The 23,962-nt window shown below is 38.3% G+C and overlaps 1 protein-coding gene across 5 annotated transcripts in view; it reads left to right on the top strand.

Annotated features, from left to right (window-relative positions):
• The window catches only part of EML4 (echinoderm microtubule associated protein like 4), a 289,436-nt gene that overhangs the window by 242,302 nt on the left and 23,172 nt on the right, over positions 1-23,962 (top strand). For all 5 annotated transcript variants that reach the window (XM_019516385.1, XM_019516387.1, XM_019516384.1 and 2 more), the window contains 10 exons: positions 1,354-1,503; positions 2,887-2,956; positions 4,067-4,177; positions 10,283-10,378; positions 15,210-15,344; positions 15,551-15,686; positions 19,376-19,527; positions 20,952-21,077; positions 21,226-21,357; positions 22,282-22,349. In XM_019516385.1, the coding sequence (XP_019371930.1) occupies positions 1,354-1,503; positions 2,887-2,956; positions 4,067-4,177; positions 10,283-10,378; positions 15,210-15,344; positions 15,551-15,686; positions 19,376-19,527; positions 20,952-21,077; positions 21,226-21,357; positions 22,282-22,349 (1,176 nt within the window). The remainder of the gene's footprint in view (positions 1-1,353; positions 1,504-2,886; positions 2,957-4,066; positions 4,178-10,282; positions 10,379-15,209; positions 15,345-15,550; positions 15,687-19,375; positions 19,528-20,951; positions 21,078-21,225; positions 21,358-22,281; positions 22,350-23,962) is intronic.

Below are 23,962 nucleotides of genomic sequence, written 5' to 3'. Positions count from 1 at the left end.
GACAGGGAGGGTTGTACTACTGGTATCTCCAGACGCTGAAAGTCAGTACCATATTACACCTTCCATCAGTTAAAAGCAATAATTACATCTTGGCCAGCAACTACAGAGGTTATCTTCAAAGCTGTTATTAATTGGCAGTGACCTCATAGCCTTTTTTCCCCACTTCTGAGTAACTCTGGCACTTGGGAGGTACCTTCTGCTTTTACTAGAAGTAAACTTCACTGTTGGCATTGATCCTTCAAAAGCCTGATTGATTTCAATGGAAAAAGCTCCTGTTGAATTCAGTGTCCGTTGGATCATTTTACATGGAGCAACAGTGAGTATATGTTCTTTTGGCTCTTTTTTTTTTTTTTTTTAACAGCATTGGCCATTTTTTTTAATATTCTTGTTCACTGTAAGCTGCTTTTCTGTATTACTTCTTGGCAGGCCTTTCTAGAACTTGATTATGCTGCTCCATAACTTGCAGAAACTTGTATTATATTTTAATAATTTGTGGTTCAGAATTGCATCTTGCACTGCATGTTTTTTTGCTAAACTTTTCTAGCCCTTCGTGATCTAAAAAAATGACATCTCTGAATCTGCAGGCAGCCTGTTAAAGATAGGAGTGCAATACCATGATACTTGATGAACTCTGATCCATCTCCTTTCTTGACTGTGATAATGATTTTGGCATCTCTCAAACTGCTGGAAATCTGTTTTTGTTTCACAATAAGATTTTCACAATAATAATGTGTCATTGGCAAGAGAGGTTTTATTTCACTTTTCGTATAATTTTCAAATGGTATTCCATCAGGAAAGAGAGAGAGTTAGTAGTGTTAATCTGAATTCAGGCATAAAACCAGGTAGATTTGCACATTTACAGACTAACAGACCATGTTCTTTGTTGTTCTGTTTAGTGTCTTTCAAAAACTCCTGATATATTTGTGAATCTGCAATATTACAAGTACTTGCAATTTGAAATGCCAGAGTACTGTCTGATGCAATCTTGTTGCTGTGAAACATATTAAGGTAGTACAGTAAGTACCATTATTACCTAATTAAACTTCCCATTTACAGTTCATCAACTGACATTGTTACATATGTCATACTTCTGTGTATTTTATATATGCTTTCTCTGTGGGTATAACTTACTGTAGGTTAGTTTTCTGTAACCTGCTGCATGTACATTTTTTTTAAAGGCTACACTTTAGCACCATCATGAAGTATTATATTTGTATCAGTGGCCATTTCAGAGGTTCACAAAGGAAAGTTAAATGAGGGTGTTACTTAGCACTGAGAGAACTCTTACAGGGAAACCTTGAGAAATTGGACTATCTAAGCTATATTGATTAAAAACCTTGACTTTTTAAAAAGATATGGATATCGTGGAAGAGACTGTCGAGCCAATGTTTACCTCCTTCCTACCGGAGAAATAGTATATTTCATTGCATCAGTGGTTGTACTATTTAACTATGAGGAGAGAACTCAGCGGCACTACTTGGGTCACACGGACTGTGTTAGATGGTAAGTATATGACTACTGAATATGTGTGTGTGCATATGTTTTGTTTAATTTGTGCTGCAGTAGTACACACATGTCCAAATCAGAGATATACTATACAAGACAATATACATCTCAGTGGTGCTAAAAAAGTCCTTGCACAATATGATTTAGAGTTGCTAAAAAGTTACAGGACATATTATCCGGCAAGTAATATGACAGATTAGAGTAGTCAGAATAGAGGTCTCAGTGAACTCATGGTGTCATCTGCCTAACTAATGCTAGATGGAAGTGATTTGCAAGTATTATTCCAAAGATATGTTACAAGGTATGGCTTTTCATATTTTACTAGAGAGCGCTTCCCATGTGTTAATCATGGGAGTCAATGAAAAACTGCTTATGGAGTAAGCAGGGAAGTAGGCAGTCAAGCCAACATGAGAGGTAGAACAAAGACAGTATTTGATATTGACATAAGGTGTTCAGTTTGGAACGCAGGATATGGTTGAATTATCTGAATAAGTGAGGACAAGAAGTTCATGCTTGATGTGGTCTTTTCTCTCCAGAGACACAGAGAGAGAGATGACTTGGTCCAGACTGTTATCATTTTGTTCCTTGATTACTCTAAATACTTCCTATGACCATGTGATGCTACAATCTTATCCTTTTATCCAGTGTTCAACTCATAGCAACTCTTTCTTTGCCTCTCTACTAGCTCCCCTCATCTTCAGGAAGTTGGGAAAGTAGATATGTTTCAGGCCCATATTACGAGCTTGAGTTTCCAAAAGCATACTTCCAGATTTCAGCATCTGCGTTTTTTTCCCCACAATAGCTTAAAAAGTAGGATAAAAATTCCAAGAGCAAATTATGAGTCATAATAATTGATCCTTTGTCACTAATGGTTTTCATTACGTCAAGTACCTGGCTAGCTCTTTATGGCAAGTGAAATCCCTGAATGAAATGCAGACATGTAAATAAGTCAAATAGTTCTGCCCCTTACACTTTTTTGGGATCATGGTGGCTAAAAATTTAGAATTCAGATTACAGTGATCATAAATAGGTGCAGATATTTGCCCTAGAAGCCTAAACTCATTATATAATGTAGGCATTAATTGTTAGCTCTAGCAAAACTGTTCAGATTGGTCTCTTTTAAACTGAATGGAAATTAGGATCCTAAGTTTATAAATCACTTCTGAAAATGGAATGTAGGTTCTCATGTCATGGAAGTGCTTTTGAAAAATATGACTCTGGATCTGTTCCTTGCCCTTGTGTGCATGTTTGTTTGTTTTTATAACGAAACCTCTTTTCACACAGACAAAAGGACAAGATTACATTGTTCATCTGTAGTGAAAGCAACAGTAAATCACTAGAATGTGTAGTAGCCCTAACAAATATCTTTGTCTGTCTTAGCCTTGCAGTTCATCCAGACAAAATTAGAATTGCAACAGGACAGCTAGCTGGAGTGGATAAAGATGGAAGAGTAAGTAACAGAGCTCCTGATCAGCAATATCTTCTATAAGGAAAAAAACAGATATATTATTTTTTCATCTCCCAATCTATTTGAAATGTATTTTGTGCACTAAATTTACATTAAGATTTAGTTCTGATGTTTTATAGGAATGCCTATAACACAAGGGTAAGGGTGAGTAAGAATCAATTATTCACCTGCATATTATGTTGAGCAGAGGCTTATAAGCTTCTTTTGCCACAAAGATGCCACAAATTTCCCATTTAAAAAATAAAGCCGTTTTGTGTGATGCATTATGTGTTCCTGCTTGGCATAGCTTTGTTTTCAATATTTTTTAGTTGTGATTTCTATTGCATAGTTTTTTAATCGGTCCATTCAGAATTCTTTTCTATCAACAAAATGATTTATTCTGTCTTTGTAATAAATACTGACTTTATCTTTAAACTATATTAAGCCATTCTGGTTTGAGCTGTGGTCTTGTCAGGTTTGTGACACTGAACAGGTTTGAGCCTGGGAGTGTACTTTGATGGAATATCACCATGGAAAACTCAATTGCAACGGGAAGTGATGCACTGGTGATTCAGTGGATGCACTCAAACCTGAGTCAGTTCTGAAGCACTACCCTGGTATGGTGCTGGAATGGGCTGCACTGTTAAAGTACTATCTTTTTGTGAGATAAAAAATACAGGCTCTGGCTGCTTGCTGTAGACATTAAATAACACTGGCATTTTTAAAATCTAGTTTATTTGATTATATTTTTGTGTGTGTGAAATAAGGTTAGTGGACAAATTACAACTTTGGTATTTTATGTTTTGCCTAGTGATTTAAACTGGACAAGATTTTTATTTTTGAATTTCTCTGTGTAATTTCAAATGGTTGCTGTACTACTGTGACAGGAAGTGAAGTTGGCTTAAAACCTTTTGCAATTACCGGCTCTATAGAAATGTAAGGTGTTGATGTTTAATTATTATTTATCTTCACTTCAGTCAATATTTGCTTTACAGGTCAATAATTCCTGGTGTTGACATCAACAGAAGTCAGCATCTGCTTAATGTAAGATTAAATCTGCATGTTACATTTCGGACTTCAGTAACTTTTTTTTATCAAATTGCTTTTACTTAGCCGTTGCAGCCCCATGTTAGAGTATGGGACTCAGTGAGCCTGATGACCCTGCAGGTTATTGGCCTTGGGACTTTCGAACGTGGAGTGGGGTGTCTGGATTTTTCAAAAGCAGTAAGAAAATCTTTGCATTCTTCTATAATTTGTCAAACTGTGTACAAGTTAGAAAACCACACACAATGCCACTATGTATATCTTTCTATCTGAACTGTCTTGTTATTGAAGCATATTTATGAAGTTACATATACTACAGGAAAAAGCCTACAGCAATGCAAACAATTCTGAATTTAACAAACAGGAAACCACACAGGTAAAATAGTAATAACAAACTAGCACAACCAGTAAAAAGTTGTCAAGAGATGTCAGAAATAAAAACTGAGAACAGTATTGTATTTTTGTTTCAACAGACACTTACTTTTTTTCTGTTAGGAAGTTCAAGTGAATCTTGACAATTTCTGATGCAAAGTATTGAGGCTTTTTCTGCATTTTTAGAGTAGATTTTCATCTGAGAACAGGAAACAATAGAATTTTTTCTTGTACTTCACTCTGCTTAAGATGTAGTTTATCTGCTCATCTCTTAATAGCAAACATAAATTTAGACCCTATAATGCCAGTCCTGTCATCCAAACCAGCAGGATTAATTCTGAAAAACTTTCAACAGAAAAATTAATAACAAATATAAACATGTTGTTTCACCTTTCTATTTTAATTAGCCTATAAGACAAATATAGATTATGTTGAAAATATAAATGTTCGACTTGCTGTGCAGTTTTTTTCATAAAACAACCATTATAAAATCCACAAGTAGGGAGCAATTATTACACACACAAATACATTTCCTATTTCAGGATTCTGTGTTTTACTCAAGGTTTATCAAATGCATATATATAAAAATTTCATTTTTTATGTACATTTTTCCCTGAAAAATTAGTGAAACTCTTGTCATCCACAGTAGAGTGTTTTAAGCAGATATTGCATCCCCCTGGCTGAGAATCAAAACAAAGTGCAGTACATTTCTCTGTGGCTTACTTCCCTATGAGAGATGGGGAAGGAAAATGGAGACAAAATTGGATCCTGTTTTTCTGCTGTCACTGTTCTGCTTCATCCTCCTCCTCCTCCTTCCTTTCCCAGCTCAGATATTTAGCTCTGATCAGAGAAAGATCAGATGCACAGCCAATAGGCTTAGGCTAGAGTTCAGTTTGGGAGGAAAAGGAGAAGTATTTTATAGTATGACCCTTTCACCTTCCTCCCAGACTTCACATTACCCCAAACAGCACCAACTCTGATTTCTTTGTAATTGTATAACCCTTTGGAATTGTAAAGGCCAGTAGAATGTGTATAATTTATGGCAAGAAGCCATGCCCTTGTATTTTCCAGAGCAAAATTTAATTACTAAACCAAAACAATAAACTTCCTATCCCAAATGACCTTTTATTTCTTTCACCCCATTTCACTTCCTGAGGCAAACACCTGCATCTTTCCTGCACACCTTCAAGGTCCATGGGATATTTCAGACCAGTGTGGAGATTGACTTGTAGGCTAAGTGCAGACATTCACAGGGGCTAGGGCAGGGGCAGGGAACTACTTCAGATGGAGGGCTGCTTGCCAAGTTTTGGCCAGCCATCAAGGTGTAGCCCCACCCCTTGACAGGTGCCCCACCCCCTGGTTGCCTTTTGGGGCCAGAAGTCTGGCCCCTAACCACTGACATTTGCCACCAGAAGTCCCTTCTCTTGCCTGCTGGAATTACTCCTTTCAGCAACGGGGTTTGCCATTTCTGAATCAGAAAAATACCAAATTATATTCTAAAAATCAAACATGTACTGCAGCATTCATTAATTTAATTTCAAAAAATAATTTTGTTCTGGTTTACATGTGCTTGTGTAGTGTACATAGAGGTGATAGCATAATAGCTTAAAATGAAGCCTTACTCTTGTATATTATGGGAGGGTATGGGTGGGAAGGTAGGTATAGGTTTGTGGGTACATGGGGTGTGGGGGAGGGGGATGTGATTTGTGTGAGGGTTTGGGTGCGTGGGGGTCTGTGAATGTGTAGGGGGAGGGTGGCTGGGAAGTCTTGTGGTTTGTGTGGAGGGGGAGGGTTTGTCCACAGCCCACCTCCCATGGCAGGCACAGCCCCCATTAGTGCTCCCGCAAGCCTGGGCTCCACGCTTCTGCCACTCCTGGCCCCAGGGCACTGGCACAGGTCTTGTGTTCTCACTCACTGCCACTTTCCCCCTGTCTGCCACTACTGCCCTTTTCATGCCACTTCCCCATCTCCCCCTCACCCCCACTGGCTGCTCTGGAATCAAGTCCCAGCTGCTGGTGTGGGTAGCCAGCCAGCCAGAAGAACAAGGAGATGGGTGAAGCAGGCGGGGGAAGGGGCAAGGGGCAGTGAGCGGGTGCAAGGAGCACAGCAGCAGCTGGGCAGAAGCATGGGGCCAGCACTGGTGGGCCCCAGAGCAGGGCAGCAGGAGTGCGGGGTGCAGGTTGCCAGGGGCTCTATGGAGCTGGGCTGCTCTGCTCAAGCAGGGAGAGGAGGGAGCCAGCCCAGCTCCATAGAGCCCCTGCCAGCCTGGGCCTGGCACTCCTGCTGCCCTGCTCTGGGTCCGCTGGTGTTGGCCCCAGTGCACTGGCACGGGCCCTGCTCTCCTGCCCAGCTGTTGCTGCACTCCATGCACCCACATGTTGCCCCTTCCCCCTGCCTGCTCTGGTACCATATGGTTTCCAGCTGCAGCACCAGAACCGCAGGAGCCTGCCCGGCTGGACCTGAGAACTGAGGCAATTGCCCACAGTCCTCCCCTGCCTCCCTTCCCCCCTCCCCCCTGACTTCTTATCTGAATTTCCCTCTGTGCAGAGAGGCAGGAACAGTCCAGGCCAGAAGTCCCTGCTAGGCAGAGGCTTCTGGCTGGTGAGGCTGGGCCAGACTTGCTGCTGAGGCTGCTTAGTTCTGCTGCTGGCTCCCCCTGGGCCCTACTGCCCCTGGCTCCTGTCATTTTTGACAGGTAGCCAGAGGCAGATAAATATTAATATTCTAACATTTTTTAGGGTCCCCATGGGCCAGATAGAATGGCCTGGTGGGCTGGAGCTGGCCTGCAGGCCATATTTTGTCTGCCTCTGGGCTAGGCAGAGATTAGATCACATTAAAAATGGCCACCCAATCAAACTTAGTTCACCCAGGTGCAGACCTTACACTTAGACCTGGTCTCACTGATTGGAAATCAGTCTAAACCTGTAACTATACAGAAGGTCTGTGTACATAGACTAGTCTGAAAATGGCAGAACCAAAATAAGATGGACCTCAATTCATATATACTCAAACCTAATGGATCTAGGTTAGACCAGTACATCAAACTTTAGTGCAGTTACCTGTGCAGCCCCTAGGGCTGGAAAAACCCAGCTGCTGACCCCAGCCCCAGGGCTGCACTTTTCCTAACTACTCCCCTGGCACCAGACTATTTTTAGCGTCCCCACTGACCCTTCACCCCCACTTGCAGACCAGCCAACACCCAACCCCCATCCCACAAATCCTTCTGGGTGCCAGTTTTATCAGCATTTGCTGCTACCAGGAGCTGAGGAAGTAAGTATCTATGGGGAGAGGGGAAAAAAGGGATGAAGGCATAATTTCACAAGGGGAGGCTAAAAATAGCCCCTGGGCCCCACCAAGCTCCTCTGTGGACTTCACAAGTCCCCCAATCTTGCCAAACCCCCCCCAGACCCTGGCAACTCCCCACAGATCACCCCAGAGATCCTGCTTGCCTTCCTCACCAACCCCCATCCGGACTTACTTTAGATTAGGTGGCCATTTTAAATACAATTTAACCTTCCCCTAACCCTCCCCCACCCTGAATGTCTCCACTTAACGCTAGGGTCAAGTGCTAAGGTAGTCTTTCTGCTATAGCCAGATCTAAACAAAAAATAAAAAAAGTTTCTGGTAATCTGCGGAATTCTGATGATACACTTATCTCCATTTTATAGCCATCCTCAGAAAGGACAGGGCAGCAATTTGCCATCTATAGCTGTCAAGGTATAGAAGCACAATTAAAAAATAAAATCTAGCAATCAATTTCTTGAGGATGTTAGCTTTTCGTGTAACCCGAATTTTGAGAGTCTACAGTGAAAACTGTATATAGCAGGTGAAGCAATGCCACCTCCCTAACCATCCAGTGCCTCTTGTTGAATTTAGAATCTGTTATCATCCTATGGTCAGAATAATACAAGTATACCATTCATTTCCTGCATTAAACAACAGAAACTGTAGTGAAAGACCTATGCTACACTATGCATTATAAAATGAGACTCCCTCTCACTCCCAACATCTGACACTTGTGGAACTGACACAGAATGCGAAATGACTTGTCTATTCTGCCAAATCTGCTTTTGTCCATTGAAGGATCTAGAAGTCCTTCCCAAATTCCCATATTTCCTCATTATATTAGAAGCCACCATCAGCATTCATGGTGACTATAAGGTGTCTTTTAAAGGGCCACACCTGCTGGTAGTGCAAGCAGGAATAAGGACATCATGAACAGGTTGCCAATCTATAGAACAATAGAGCTACCATCTGTCTTTACCACCAAAATAATTTTAAAAATTTCAAGCTGCTATTTATCCATGCTGCGAAGATGAATATAGTAAAAACTGCTTAAACTATGTCCTTGAATAGTTGCAACAAATTTTGCTGTTAAAGAATAAAAGTTTACCTACCCCAGTATATTGCATAAAAATAATATAATGTTACAGCAACACACTGATTCCCGACAACTGATCCCAAGTATTTTCAATGAACAGTTAGGGCTAGATTTTCCAGACACCAGCATCCATTTTTGAGTCATATTTTATAGCTAAAACTTGAGTGCTATAAAAAATAATAAATAACACTTAAAAATATTTCAGATCTCGAACTAAGCTTTTCCCATTTCCCTCTCACTGGATGCATCTACATACAATGTTACTGCACAGTGGTTACTGCACATTGATTTAGTACTTGCATAATTAAGTACCAAATAGTAACACTGATGAACACCTTCTTAGTCTTGCTGCTGCGCAGTAGCCTAATAATACTGCGCAGTAGCGTATTAGCACTGTCTGTGCTATGACACGCTACTGTGCAGTATTATTCAGCTACTGAACAGTTAGTGTCTCATGTAGACACTCCCAGATTGTCCTGCAATTCCTCATAGGGATGCAAGTAAGTTTGAATACCCTACAATAATTTTTTCCGCTGATCACAATAAGAGCAGTTTCCATAAATAAATGCAGATTGGCCTTGAGTTTTATATACTTACCATACTATTTCAAATTTAATTTTAAAGTGAAGCTGTCATGTCATTTAGGGTGACATTTTCAGCCAGTTTAAAATTATCATAAATTGTTAACAGGTGTAGGTAAGACTGCAAGTTCCAGATAGAAGAGAGAAGAGGACCTCAAATCACTCTACAGATGTGTGCTTAAATACCTGATTTTTGTGTAGTGCTACAATAATCACACATATCAATACTGATCTGTGAATAATACACACATTTGTCCAAGAAGCTTGGGTGGGTCTTTTATAATTTGGGTTTAACTGTTTTCTTAGTATTATTGTAAAATATAAACAACTTCTTGTTGCAAAGTACGTTACAAATTTAACCAGTATAAAACATAGAAGCTTGGTGGTCTGTTGCTGTACAGTTAATATTATGTGAATAATGCATCTCTGCCACATTTTCCTACAGGCAAAACGCAACTAATGCTTATCACAGTGAGAGATAATAAGTTATAATTGCATGCCTTTGAAAATTGTAAAGCACTGTACTTCTAATATTAAAGAAATATAAGCAGATATTTTATAATAAATAGAAAGGAAAATTATTTTCCAAATAAGGAAAAAATGCTAATAAAGAAGGAAGCTTAGTTTGTTTCTAATGATACCACTAAGAATAGGTAAAAGTATTGAAAACTCTAGGGCACACAATGTACAGAGCCACTTTAAATGATACTGGAATGTCATCTCAAGTGTGGTGGATATTTTTAAATGATACAATATGAATTACAGTTTCTTATTTTCAGGGATGAAGAAAAAAATTCCAATTATACCAAACTTTTGGTCTTAAAGAACTAATATTTTAACTAGCATTTGAGTATTCTAGCATGTTTTAAAGAATTATGCTGTATCTAGTTTTATACCATATTTTGTCCTATTTTTAAAAGTGATATGACAACTCTGGTTTTCTTTCCGAAGGATTCAGGTACTCACCTGTGTGTGATTGATGACTCAAATGAGCACATGCTAACTGTATGGGACTGGCAAAAGAAATCAAAAATAGCAGAAATAAAGGTAAATAATACACTTTGTTTAAAAAAAAAAACAACCCAAAACTGTGTTCGTAAAAATTGTATGTAGGCTGTGTTTATTCTCACAAGAAGCATATTATTTTAAGTGTCTGGCATCATAAGAAATGAAGTCAAAGGAAAGTCTCAGTATGTAATATAAAATATAATGTGAAAGTTGCATATTAAAGTTATTCTTGGTTTTAGATATGGGAATTTGAGTACTTTAACATTTTAAAACAAAATTTTTTTTTCAGGTGTGTAGCCCACTAAAAACAAAGCAACTCCTTGAAAATGTAATATGTTCTCATTCATGTTTTTCTCCTTAAGGCACCGAAGCCCTAATAAAATCTACAGCTGCCTTTTGAAACTGGCACTTTTCAGTGAAATCCAATTTTAATACATAGGAATTCTAAAGCTCCCCCTCCTGCCTGCTGTCTTTCAGCAGCTTTTCTTAGCACATTTCTATGGAAACAGGGGTCACAGGTATAAAAATAATATAAGGGTAGTTATTTTAAAACTGACCTTATGAACCCAGAACTGGCTAGAAGGAAGGATTTTTCTCCTTTCCAGTTCTCAAAGATTTTGCTTTTGTTTTTCATGTCTTAATTCTCCCCTTCGGTTTTGTACAAATGTTAGTCCAATGACTTAAGAGGAGGATTACATTAGAAATCTCCCTTATTTTTAAAATATTTAATGCACAGAGGGTGCATCTATATATGAGCTTTACTGGAGTAGACTAATTAACTCTGCAGTAGTGTCACCGTCAACACAAGCACGAATGTTAGGGTGCAGTAAACTAATTAACTCCACTGTAAGATAGCATTGTCAGTGACTATCTTAAAGCAAAGTAATTAAGTGCGACTAAACACACTTTATGCTGGTGACTGCAGGAGTAAATTGTACCTGGTCAGCATAGGCAACAGGAGGCCAGACTCCTGCCTGCCACCTAGCCACACAGCTCTGCAGTTACATGCCCCAGCCAGCCCCTCCATCACCTCCAAGAGCCCAAGGCTGACCTACTGAGCCTGCTGCCAGTCCAGAGCTGCTTTGCCTCAGTTTAAAGTGCTTCTATCCCATGTGCACATATAGACACTGTGCCTGGAAGCAGTGCACTCTGGTGTAAACTGCTCCTAAGTTTATTGCATCGCCTTAATTTTACATGTAGATGCATACAGTATCACAATATGTGTCTCTTTCCTAATCCTTATTTCATTCTTAAATTAAAGTGATATCCTTCCTTTGGTCAGAGAAGATAATCTTCCATTTAGTTTTAAGTTGCAGGTTGCCTAGTGAGTTTCCCAACATTCAGTTTCATAGAGTTTAGAAGTAGGAAGGTGGCATTATATCATTTCAATACTATTTATTGAGACCAGTAACTTGGGTTTGGCTATAACATATCTTTCATAAGGTCCACCTGTCTTGAGATGGAGACATCAATAGATAGAGGATTTGCCACTTTCATTTGAAGTTTTATGCAAAAGATCATCTTTCCTGATTAATAAAAGGTGTGTCTCATTTTCAGTTCAAGCTTGGACAACTTTTTCCCTAAAGCTCTTTAGTATGCAGTTCTTTCTCTCAATGCTATGGGAAGTAATCGTATGCTATAATTGTCACCTTTCAATCTTCTTTTTGATAAACTAAACAGATCGACCTCTTTATCCCTTACTTTATCCCAACACTTGAATAATTTTTGTAGCTCTTTTATACACAATCTCCAATTTTTTGTGATCATTTTAAAAATGCTGGGCTAGGAGCAGGATGCAGTATTCCAATACAAGTCTCCCCAACTCCTTAAACAGAGCCAAAATGTCCTTCTTGCCCCAACTCACAACTTCCCTGTTTATACATCCAGTGTTTTGTCACAAAACTACAACAGGGAGCTCATGCCAATTTACTTTTCCATTCTTTCCAGGGTTACAGTGTTCTAGCACACAGCCCCTATTCTGTAGATTTAGGGCAGCATTTCTTCCTAAATTTTGACATCTGCATCCGTAAGGAACACTTTTTTTTTGAGTTGGTTCATCTTTCCCAGAGCTCCAAATCATTCTCTGTGATCGCCAATATTAGTGCCATATGTAAATTCTATTAGCAGTTATTTTATATTTACTTCCAAAATAAAAGGAAGTTGGGCCCAGTAAAATTCTCTGCAGACTCTCACTAGATAAACTCCATTCAATATTAATTTCCCGTAGAAGACTATTTTAAGATCTTTCAGTCTTAATGCATTTACCATATGCTCTACTGATATGATACAATTCTAAGTTTTTAATTAGGATAACCCTTAGTAATAAGTCAAATGCTTTACAAAAGTCTTAAGTATATGACATCCAGATAGTTACCTTGTAATGTCCTGGACCAAGTACACACAGTCAGAAAGCCTGTGGCTATATCGATTCAATCTTTGCAGGTTAGTCTAAGATGCACAGATTGAACTGATAAGTGTTAGGGGTAGGTGCCGTATAGCCTAGGCTCTCTCTGGCCTGATGTCTTCCCGGGGGACAATGTCAGGATGGGGATTGACGCTATCACAGCTGCTTTCTGGTGTTATCTTTCTCACCTACCACGTCTTTGATCTTCTTTAAAGTTGGGAGCTGGTTATGCTGGCTGATAGGTCCAGGCCTGCCCCCAGGGAAAGTTCTTCATGGGGCTCTGCCTCCCCTTACACCCCATCCTTACCACATCCTAGATGTTATCCAAAATCTTCTCTTGGGCCATGACCCTGTGTCACCAGCATGGCAGTCTTTCCAAGGCCATCAGGATCCTGGTCAGGCCTTCTAATTGATTCAGAAGAAGTCAATCAGCAGGTCAATCCTATTTGGTCTGCCACTCATTCAGGGTCCATCCCCTTCCATTAATTGACTAACAGCCTTCAAAAGTAAATCAACTTAAATCAATTCACCTAATTCCCTAATAATCTCAGAAAGTGCATCAGCTAAAGTCCCTTCCTGCATTCAGTGTTGATCCTCTGTATCAGTCTTTAGCAGCCCCAAAAATAGAAATCGACTTAAGTCCACTTATTCAGTCAAGGTTGATCCTCCTCTATCAATTCATTTAGAAGTCTTGAAATGGAAATCAGTTTAAGAAATGAACTCATGCCAACTGGCTCTATTGCCCTGCTCGTGGAATGCTTGAGGTCCTGTGCCGCACACCACCTGTCTCCTCGGGTACCTACTTCAGCCCAGGGCTTCAGTCCCTTCTCTGGGTGAGCCCTCCCAGCTGAGTCACCTCCCACAACCATTTATTTTAGTGCTTGATGGGGGTGTTCTGCCTCAGTCAACATGTTTTTCAGAACCTTTCTGAGATAGAACCTGAAACACAATACTTGTATGGTCTAAACCAGGGCTGCCTGATTGGTGGTGATGAGGCCACATCTGGCCCTTGAGGTGTCAATTTGTGGCCCACAGACTCCCTGTCTAAATGTCACCCCCTCCAAGGCTCTCTACTGCTACTGCTGCCAAGATTATCTGGTGGAGTGTGGCAACCTATGGGACAGGGAGCACATGCTCCCGAGGGTTTGGGTTGACCCAAGGACCATGCATTTCATAGGGATGCCAGTACAGCAGAGTGGAGGAGCCCCCATAATGCAGCATGGTGCAGCATAGTAGCAAGAGGAGCATCTGTGGGGCAGCATGCAGCATGGGGTTGCCATTCAAAAATAGGGCAGCTCCACTCTAAACTGCTTCCTTACCATTCTGATCTTCTTTATTTATATGCACATGGCATTCACTTGCACTGCATCATGTCATATAAAGTGAAATATAATTTAAATTGCCATGAGGGACTAGCAAAAATATTTATTTTGCGATTTTGGCATCTAATAAAAGTGGAGACAAGATTTATTCCATAAGTATGGAGGTAGTTGGGATAGTCTCTCAACCCCTAATTCAGTAAAGCAGGATACCATTTTCTTAACACAAAGTGGGTGTTTAAGTCTTATTGAAGTCAATACTTAAATGCACGTAACTCAAATTAAGCATATGTTTGAGAATATTGTCTTCTAAAGACAGTTTCCTAGGCATTCTGTTTACCTATATTATTAAAGAGCTAATGGTTTTCTGTGGGGAAAAACCTGCTGCAACTAATTCACTGTAAAATCCCTTATTAGTGACATTAAAATGTTAATATTTTTAAAATATTAAAAATATTTTTAAATTTTAATATTAATGAAATATTATAAAATTTTAAAAATTAAAACTGTGGCTGTTAGCCAGTCAGTAAAATTACATCCAAATCATGAAAAAAATAGTTTGTTTATAGTTTTAGTACAGAGCTATATTTAATAACTGTCAGGTGAGCAGTTTTTCAAGGTGGGGGAGGTGGAAAACAAGAAAAACTTATGCAAAATGTCAGAGAATGGATGAATGCAATCCAAATGTATTATGATTGGCTGAATTACCTCTTTTATAATGCCATTATTAAAAACAATGAGCTTCTTTTGTCCGTCTTAAAAAAAGATAAGAGCAGTTGGGGAGGAGGGGGTATTGTTTTTCTTGTTTTATTCCAAAGAAAATTGTTTTATTGTTCCTGTGTTTTGTTTAGCAAAAGGCATTATTAGAATAAACTTATGATACAGGCTGGGTGATCATTCAACTTTAAAGACTTTAGCAGAGAAAAAGGTTTTTTGTGTTAATCTTGTAAAAATGAAAAAGACAACACAAAAAAATTTTTTTATCCATGGTGTTGGTTCTGTGTATATATTTTATCTACATTTATGCAAGCAATGAAATATGTATGTTCTTTTCTCCTTGTAAAACTAATCATGTATACTAGTCAATTAATAGCCATCTGAATTAAAAGTTACATTAAACTGAAGTTTTCTTTTACTGTTTCTATAGACTACAAATGAAGTTGTGCTTGCTGTAGAATTCCATCCAACTGATGCAAATTCAATAATAACATGTGGTAAATCTCATATCTTTTTCTGGACCTGGAGTGGCAATTCATTAGCAAGAAAGCAAGGAATTTTTGGGGTGAGGTTTACAAATTAATACATTTTTTCTGTGATTAATAGAATTATCTGCTTTTAGCAACAATTAATTTGCTATATTGTCCTCACTGCATTCTTGGGGTACAGACATAAGCTAAGTAAAGTATTAACGTGTGTGTGTGTGTGTGTGTATGAACATATTGGAGTATGCACAATTACACTTCTATTCATCTTGTTTTTCTGTTTCAGAAATATGAAAAACCCAAATTTGTGCAGTGTTTGGCATTTCTAGGAAATGGTGATGTGCTCACTGGAGACTCAGGCGGGATAATGCTTATATGGAGCAAAACTACTGTAGAATCCACACCAGGAAAAGGACCTAAAGGTATGGTTTACTTGTGGTTACAATAGGGGTCTGTAAAAAGGTGTAAAGAGAGTTGATAACAATTTAAGCCCAACCACAACTTTTACCATGCTCTGTTATTTGAGTTTGTAACTGTCATCAGATCAGATGATGCTAGTTCTCCACAGCTCCCATTGAGTTGCCAGCTTACTTTACATGGTGTTGATACAGTTTAGCACATTATAGGATCAACCCCAAAATGAATAGAAACTATTCCCTATATTAAATTAATATAGGAACTATTCCCTATACTAAAAATAGGCCCTTAATCAACTTTATTCTCTTCCTATAGTTTCAAAGAGATGGCAGAGTCAGTTTTAGGACTTTGTGGACCGTGTTGAACTCTTGAGACATACATTGTGAAACCTCTCAAGTCTCAAATGGATTTCCATGGTTATTGAAACTTTTATTACTTTTATTAAGACGATGTGTGTGTAAGGAAAAATGTAATGCAGAACTGTAGGAGTTACCCAAATAATAACAGTATCTGGTTAAGCAGATGCTCAAATCTTGGCATTAAAATTTGCTGTAAACCCCATTTTATTTGGCACTCAGGCTGAGCTTACTTCTTAGGGCAAGCTTTTTGTTTTAAATTAAATGGAAAGCTGAAAAATGATTTGTTACCAGACACATACAGACCTAGCACTGTTGAGCCCTAAGGTAGCTTTTAAATTCAAGGATAATTATTTTACTTGGCAGCTATTTCAAAGACTCTGGTTTACACTGGTATGTCAGAAAAACAGTCATGTAAGAGGCAAATCTTTAACTGCAAATCTGTTTTTATAGGTAAACCTCTTTTAAAAAGAAGAAGAACCTAATTAAAATGGAAAAGTAATTAAATCATTAAATGTTTAATTAAATTTTCTACTTAATCTTCTGCGCAAAATAGATTTTGTCAGAGTTCTTGCATAAATAGAATAGACTATTATATTTCACGCATGCATGTTTAATTTTTTATTTCATTTTTTTTTAGTTTACTATAGTTGACTCTCCATGAGATTTTTCTTAAGCCTTATTTTTTCTATACAAGGTTTAAAAACTATAGGTGTAGTCAGCTAAGTAAAGTTGGCATCCTTTTTTTTCAGTTTTTAAGGAAAGCTTTGAAGTCCTAGAAACTTAGCTTTTTATATTCCTTCCTATAGGAGGTACGCTTCTCGCCTACCAACATCCATGCTTATTTTTATAATCTTTGAGATTAAAAGAACTGCCAACCTGAGTCAGGTTCTTATTTCAATTTGAAAATGTTTTCATGTGAAAAATGCTCTCAGTAGTAACTGAAACCTTTTGTGATTAAACAATTGGATGTTTGAGTGCCTCAGGGTGTCAGACTCAAAAACTTTCTAAGTAGGAAATACCCATTGTAGGTCTTCTCTGAGTAGGAAATACCCAATCTATACTGTTACCTGTTTTGCAATCTGAAATTGATAAATAAATCTTTTGTGGCTCTGTAGTAGAGGGGCAGGGGGGACATGGCCCTCTGTGCAGAACCTCTTGAGCATATATCAACAACATTTTATAGAAGCAGGATGTTGACTGCCTTGGTTCCCCTGCTTGACCTGTAGGAGAGTAGGGTGTTAGGTCTGTGTTGTGTCAGGGTTGAGGGTAGTCCCATGTAGAGTTTAGATTATGATTTGTGTGGGATGGTTTGGATTGGGATATCCTGCTTCAGGAAAGGGGTTGGACTAGATGCCCTCTGGATGTCCCTTCTAGCCCTACTTTTCTCTATGACTGACTTATTTGGTTTGTCTTCAGGTTAAGAATTAAGTAGACCTTATTTTATTTTCAGCTGCACAAGTTGCTTTATACATCATCAGGTATTAAGAGAAGCAGATTGCTTCCCAAATAGTTAATTCAGGAGTTTGGAAGATAGCCTCTAGATTTTAGAGGGTTGGAAATAGGATTGGAGTTTGGAGTCTTATCCAGGTATGAGTTGAGTTGAGTCATGCAACTCAAAAGTTATGTGACTCAAGTCACTTGTGCCAACACATTCACATTTGATGCCTAAAGTTGGGCAATTAAAATTATAACTAGGGACATTTTTAAGAAGTGATCTAAATAAAGTAAGAGAGCTGGAGTTCATCTCTGAAAATCAAGTCTGCTTCATTTATGTGTCTAACATTAGGAAGCCAAACTGGAAAGGATATAACCTGCACCTCAGTTTAGTCTTTTTGCACATGATTCCTTACCTCTCAGTGTTTGTACAAACATTAACAAATTCTATATAACTGAAATTCATTGGCCAAAATTTTCAGTGCTGAGATGCTTAAAGTCCTAAACATATGTCTGTAGACCAGTGATGCTCAACCAAGCTGTTGCAGTGAGATTGTTTTAAAAGTCCAAAAACCGACACAAGATTTACAAGATTAAACCCAGAGATTTCAAATAGGAATCCATAGTGTCAAAAACATTCTGCCCTGTTGTTGTCTTCCTGAGCTCTTTGCAACAGAAGAGTTGCTCCATTATTTTCAAGAAACAAATGAACTAAGAGCTGGGATTTTTCCAACAGGTGATTTGGGTCTCAAAAGGTTAAGAACCACTGATGCAGACACACAGAGCAATGGCCTGATTTTTCAAGATGCCAAACAACAAACCAAAGTCAGTGGTGCTTGCCACCTTCAAAAACCAAACTCAGGTTTACCAAATTACACAGATTTCTAATTTTTGCATATGAATAATTCTGTTGAATCCAGTAGGAATATTTTTTTATGCTGAAACTAGGCACATACTTACAATCCTTTCTGAATTGGGGCCTTTTTCAGAGTTGTAAATCCTGAAACCTTACTTCAGGTACCCAGTTTTTTAAAAGCTTGACTCTAGCTCTGAACATCTTTTGCTGTTGTTAACGTTATCTACATATTAACACTAGAAGGATATGTTACATAAGGTCACAATTTGCAAAAGTATGAAATATAGCCAATAAAGTAAGTATTTCCCATCTTGGGGAATTCTTTGTTTTGCTTTATTTAAAGGAGGCAAGCAGGCACATCTCAGATGTTAGAATTGTTTTTTCACTCTGCCTTTTAATTCTCTCATCCCTCTGTAGTCTTTCTTTTTCCCTTCTAGGAAATCTTGGAAAAGATAGCTTCTCTATTTAAATAGCTTGTTGATTAATTCCAAAATACCTCATACCTGGTGCATAGTAAGGTTTAGGTGGACCAACATGACTTGTTCGGGTCAAGTTCTCTGAAGATTTGTCCATAATTGATTTACTATTTTTGGTTTCCACAAGACTATAGACAAGGATTCTTGGAGGGTCTCATTTGCTAAAGGTGTTTAATTCTTCATATTTGTGGGTAACAAGCTAATTGCTTTTCCCTTCATAGTTCACAAAAGCAGTTGCTAGAGTTTTTATGGCCCTCTTGAGAAATTATTTTCCTTTGGAAATTAATTAAACACCCTTGCAACAAAAAAATGATAGCATTCCTTGCATTAGAGGAAGTTTTAGTAACACCCCCTCCTCAACTGGGAAGGTTTTTGTTTTATTTTTGTTTCCTGTAAGGAAAACTCTACCATCTTTTGTCCTCAGTACAATGTAATCATTTCAAAACTCCTTTTAATTCTTTGTTGCACAGTGCCATTTCATTCTTGTTCTAAAGTGCATGTCCTTTTAAACAGTAAGACTGAAAAATGTAATGAGTAGATTCATTATAATAATGTTTTCATGATTGTAGGTGTGTATCAAATAAGTAGACAAATCAAAGCTCATGATGGTAGTGTGTTCACACTCTGTCAAATGAGAAATGGAATGCTGCTAACTGGAGGTGGGAAAGACAGAAAAATCATTCTGTGGGATCATGATCTGAACCCTGAACGGGAAATAGAGGTAAGAGAGGAAGTATTCCTCCCTCCATACCCCTTCTTTTCCCCACCAAAATGTTGCCATGTTAAAAAAAAATGTCTTAGTTATTCTATATCTGTCAAACCCTAGCTTGTATGGAGGAAGCTATTTTAACATGGCTACTTTAACAGTCATGTGCTTGAGAAAAATTGCTTCCTAGTATTGTAAGCATGACATCCAACAACACTATACATCTTGTGATCGCTTCATTTTTTTTGTGATGTTTAAATGAAACTATATCAGCTTGAGAATAGGATGTTCTAGCAGCAAAAGAACAAGGAAGAGCTTGTCCCTGTTAGACAGTCATTTTAATAATATTTTAATTTGTACACTTAATTTAACCAAGATGACTTAATCATAGCAATGAATTCACTACATTGTGGGAAATTAAATGTGGTTATTGAGCAAACAAATCCATCTTTCACATCTGTCATGAAGCCCATTAACGCGGTTAACAATAATAACAGATAATATGTCTAATAACAGATAAATGCCAACTGAGATATAATTCTCTATCATAGTTGATGAACAGCAACTTGAACTCTGTAGATAATTGTCTCCACAATCTCTTTGTTAATGTGCCATATACTCTGTTCAAAGAAATTATTTTAGGTTGAAAAATCCTACTTGCACCCTTGCTAAATAATTTACAGAGTGATGATTATTTTACTTATTTGGCTGTTACTCAGAATAATTAATGGGAAAACAACCTGCAAAAAAGGAAAAAGCACTTGGTAAAGTGTCAGTGTGCGTGTGTGGTATAATTCAGACAGTCTTTTCCTGCAGAGCAGACTAGGAGGAGAATGGAGCAGTAGGTCAATGCCTGCCAGTCCATTTCTGAGACTGGAGAGTTCCCAACCTGGGAAAGAGGCAGTGAGTAGCTGTTCCACTCCCATCCTGAGCCAGACTATGAGAGGTCTTGAGCAGTGTAAAAGTGTTCATTCTTGTGAGGAAAAACTCTTACAGGAGAGATCTTCCAGACTTCAACCTGGAAGATATTTGTCCTGGAGGGGCCATGTTTCTCCTAGGAGTAAATGAATGACTGCTTGTACATTCCTAGTTTCTACCAGGAGAACAGCAATTCTCCTGGTAGAAATATAATGCCTGTAAGTGGCCAGGGTCTATTCCAGCTCTATGAATTGACTCTGTGGTTCTTGAAAAGCTGCATCATACAACCTCACCCTACATAACCCTAAAAATCCCCTGAACTTTCAGTGAGACATACAGAAATGACATATATGTCACTGGTTTGGGGTGAAGTTCTTGCATGTGGGCCTGACCTAGATAAGCAATATACAACTCCTGTCATTTTTTTTATCCCATTGCCATAATTAGTGTTTGGCTTCAATACTGATGGCTGATGTGTTTTATGGTGTGCAATGTGGCTTTACATAATTCTGTGTTCTTAGGTTCCTGATCAGTATGGGACAATCAGAGCAGTAGCAGAAGGAAAAACAGATCAATTTCTAGTTGGTACTTCACGAAACTTTATTTTGCGAGGAACATTTAATGATGGTTTCCAAGTAGAGGTACAGGTGAGCACAATATTTTTCTTACTACAAACTACAAAGTCAAAGTTTCTCTGGATATGTATTTTCTTTGAAGGCCTTAATCACAAGACTTACTCTTTTAGTGATGCATATTCTAGAACTATGTTAAATAAATCATGTATTTCCTTTTCAGGGTCATACAGATGAACTCTGGGGTCTGGCAACACATCCTTTCAAAGATATGTTTTTAACATGTGCTCAAGATAGGCAAGTTTGTATGTGGAACTCTGTGGACCACACACTAGAATGGACAAGGCTACTAGATGTAAGTGAGCTGCTTTCTGCTTCATGACATTAATTTTAAAAGAAATAGAGGAATGAGGGAAGTAGGAGGAGGAAACAACATTAAATGTCTACACAGAGCAGTTGAAATTAAAGTAAAATAACCAGTTTGCCCCTTAATTTTTTTTTTCTTGCTTATACAATACTAACTAGAAGATATCCTGCCTCTGGAAAATATAAATGTAAATTTGGTAATACTCACCACCTTCTCTAATTTTAACAGAGAGCTGTCAAATGCTAAAGAAGTTGTGGCCTCAGGGAAGTGTGTGGAAACATCTCACATGAAGTGTTCACAGAAACATAGGATGGGATGGAATTTTTATATAAAATTCATATGAGCCATGTTGTGACTGTGTGATTACTGAGGCTTTTATTTTCTTTGCTTTCCTTTTTTTGTTAGCTGTTGTTGAAAGCTTTATTCAATAGAACAACAGTTTGTAAAAGATTCCGTCAGTCTAATAAAAATAATAAGGCTTAATAGATGTTATTATAAATGTAATGATGCCACTTAATGAAGGGAGTCAGGATAATACTCATGAATCCCCTTTTTTTAAATTATTTTATTTCATGAGTAAACAATTTTCTCTGCCTCTTCCTTTTTAATAGTATTTCAACAAGTTATTTAAAAATGCAGAATTTAAAATGTTCTGCTGTTAGTGGTGTTTCTTTTGTATGTGTTCTTACATCATAATCAGACCAATTATAATTTTTTTTGTGGCAAAAATCTTTTGCCTTATTTTCCTGAAAGTCATCTAATACATGTTGGTTCTCTAATAAACACTGTGATGATCTTAACTACAGTGCCAGATAAAACTGAATATTCAGGTGACTCCATTTTGGAGACCTTTTAACAGTGTTTTAGTATAGATTTGATAGTTAAGTGTATAACTATGTTTACCTCTTACAGGAACCAGGACACTGCGCTGATTTCCATCCAAGTGGAACAGTGGTAGCAATAGGAACACACTCAGGAAGGTAAGTATTTTTTACTTCTGTTGTAATGAATGACAGAAAAGTGGGGAGGGATAATGCTCCTGAAGTGACCTGGAAAGGAATTGTAAATAATGGGTTATGTCTTTTGTGCCACCTTTATTATGTATGAACTTGGCTACCCTGAAAGTTTGGGTTTCTTTTACATTTTCTTTTGTTTTATGGGAACTTGAAGGGTGGCGTAAAGGTTTCTGTGTTGTTTTCCCCTTTTTAGAAGTGGCTGGCTTGTCAAGCTTAAGCTTCCCTGCTTTTGAGATGCACTTCTTGGGAAGCTTAGAGGATGAGTTTTACAAGCTGACATGCATTAACAGAAAGAAGAAAGGATATCCTTGTTTCTAATTCCCTTCCCTGATGCTTAGTGAAATAGGTACTGGGGCCAGAGAGTACACAAAACATTATACTGCCTAAAAAAAAAAACTTGTTCCTCCTTCAATGCATATACAAATGTAACAATTGTATTAATATGAAAGCATACCTTTATAATCGGTTATGATGCAGCTGCTATCCTTGCATGATTCTGCAACAATACAAATAAGGGCAATTTAACTAACACATATCACTACAGGAGCATGCCGATGTAACAGTTACCTCATAACTCTCAATTACAAGCTCTCCTTCCTCTTTTAATGCAGCTGAAAGGTACATCTGTCCGGGGGGCATCTACACGTGTGCTTTGATGTGAAGTTGACTCATTAGCTCTGCAGTAAAGTGTCACCATCTACACATGTGGCGCTATTAGGCCACTGCAAGCTAATTAACTCCTCTGTAGGCTACTACTGCTTGACACAAGTACTATCCTATGGCGGTGTTATTTACTCCGCTGCAATACATGTGTAGATGGTAACTGAGGCTGGCTGGGGCACAAAGGCTGCCTGCTGGCTAGTCCTGCACTGTAGCACCTTTATGCCCCAGCCAGCTCCTCCACAGCACATTGAACTGGAGTAGAGCAGCTCCAGGCTAGCAGGCTTGAGCCCCCTGAATTCCCTGCCAGCCAGGGCTGCACCACCCCAGCTCAACATGCTGCAGTCCTGGGCACATATGTAAATGCTGCACCCAGGAGCAATACACTCCAACACGAACTGCACCAGAGTTTATCCAGCCGTGCTAATTCCATGTGTAGATGTGCCCAGTTTGTACACTCTTTTGTCATACCACAATTTCACTAAGTCATAGAGTCATCCAAGAAGATGAGACGAATTTAAAAAATAAAACAGAATGCCGTCTCTCTGCCCCCCACCCCTGATTTGTGTACATGCAGAAAATTAACTTCCAAATCACATTAGTTAGTCCGGTGCGTATTCAAAGTGGCAGACGCATCCTATTCTTTCCAGGTCCTTCTCAGACTTTCTGGTCATATTTATAACACACTCTAATATTGATAACTTGAAAATCATTTCTGAGTCTGATGTATTAAAAATATTTAAACTGAAATGAGGTCAGGCTGGATTATAAGTGAATCAGAAATCACATGGGGTTCTGGATCAAAATAAATAAAACAGTTTATATTCCCTGAGTGACAAAAGACAATTCCATGTAGTGTGTGTGTGTGTGTGTGTGTGTGTGTGTGTGTGTGTGTGTGTGTGTGTGTGTGTGTGTGT

Source organism: Gavialis gangeticus, unplaced genomic scaffold (assembly GCF_001723915.1).
Source record: "Gavialis gangeticus isolate Ggan-Ray unplaced genomic scaffold, GavGan_comp1, whole genome shotgun sequence".
Classification (NCBI taxonomy): domain Eukaryota; kingdom Metazoa; phylum Chordata; order Crocodylia; family Gavialidae; genus Gavialis; species Gavialis gangeticus.
The sequence above is the reverse complement of the archived record's forward strand: the minus strand, read 5'-3'. Positions and strand labels throughout refer to the sequence as shown.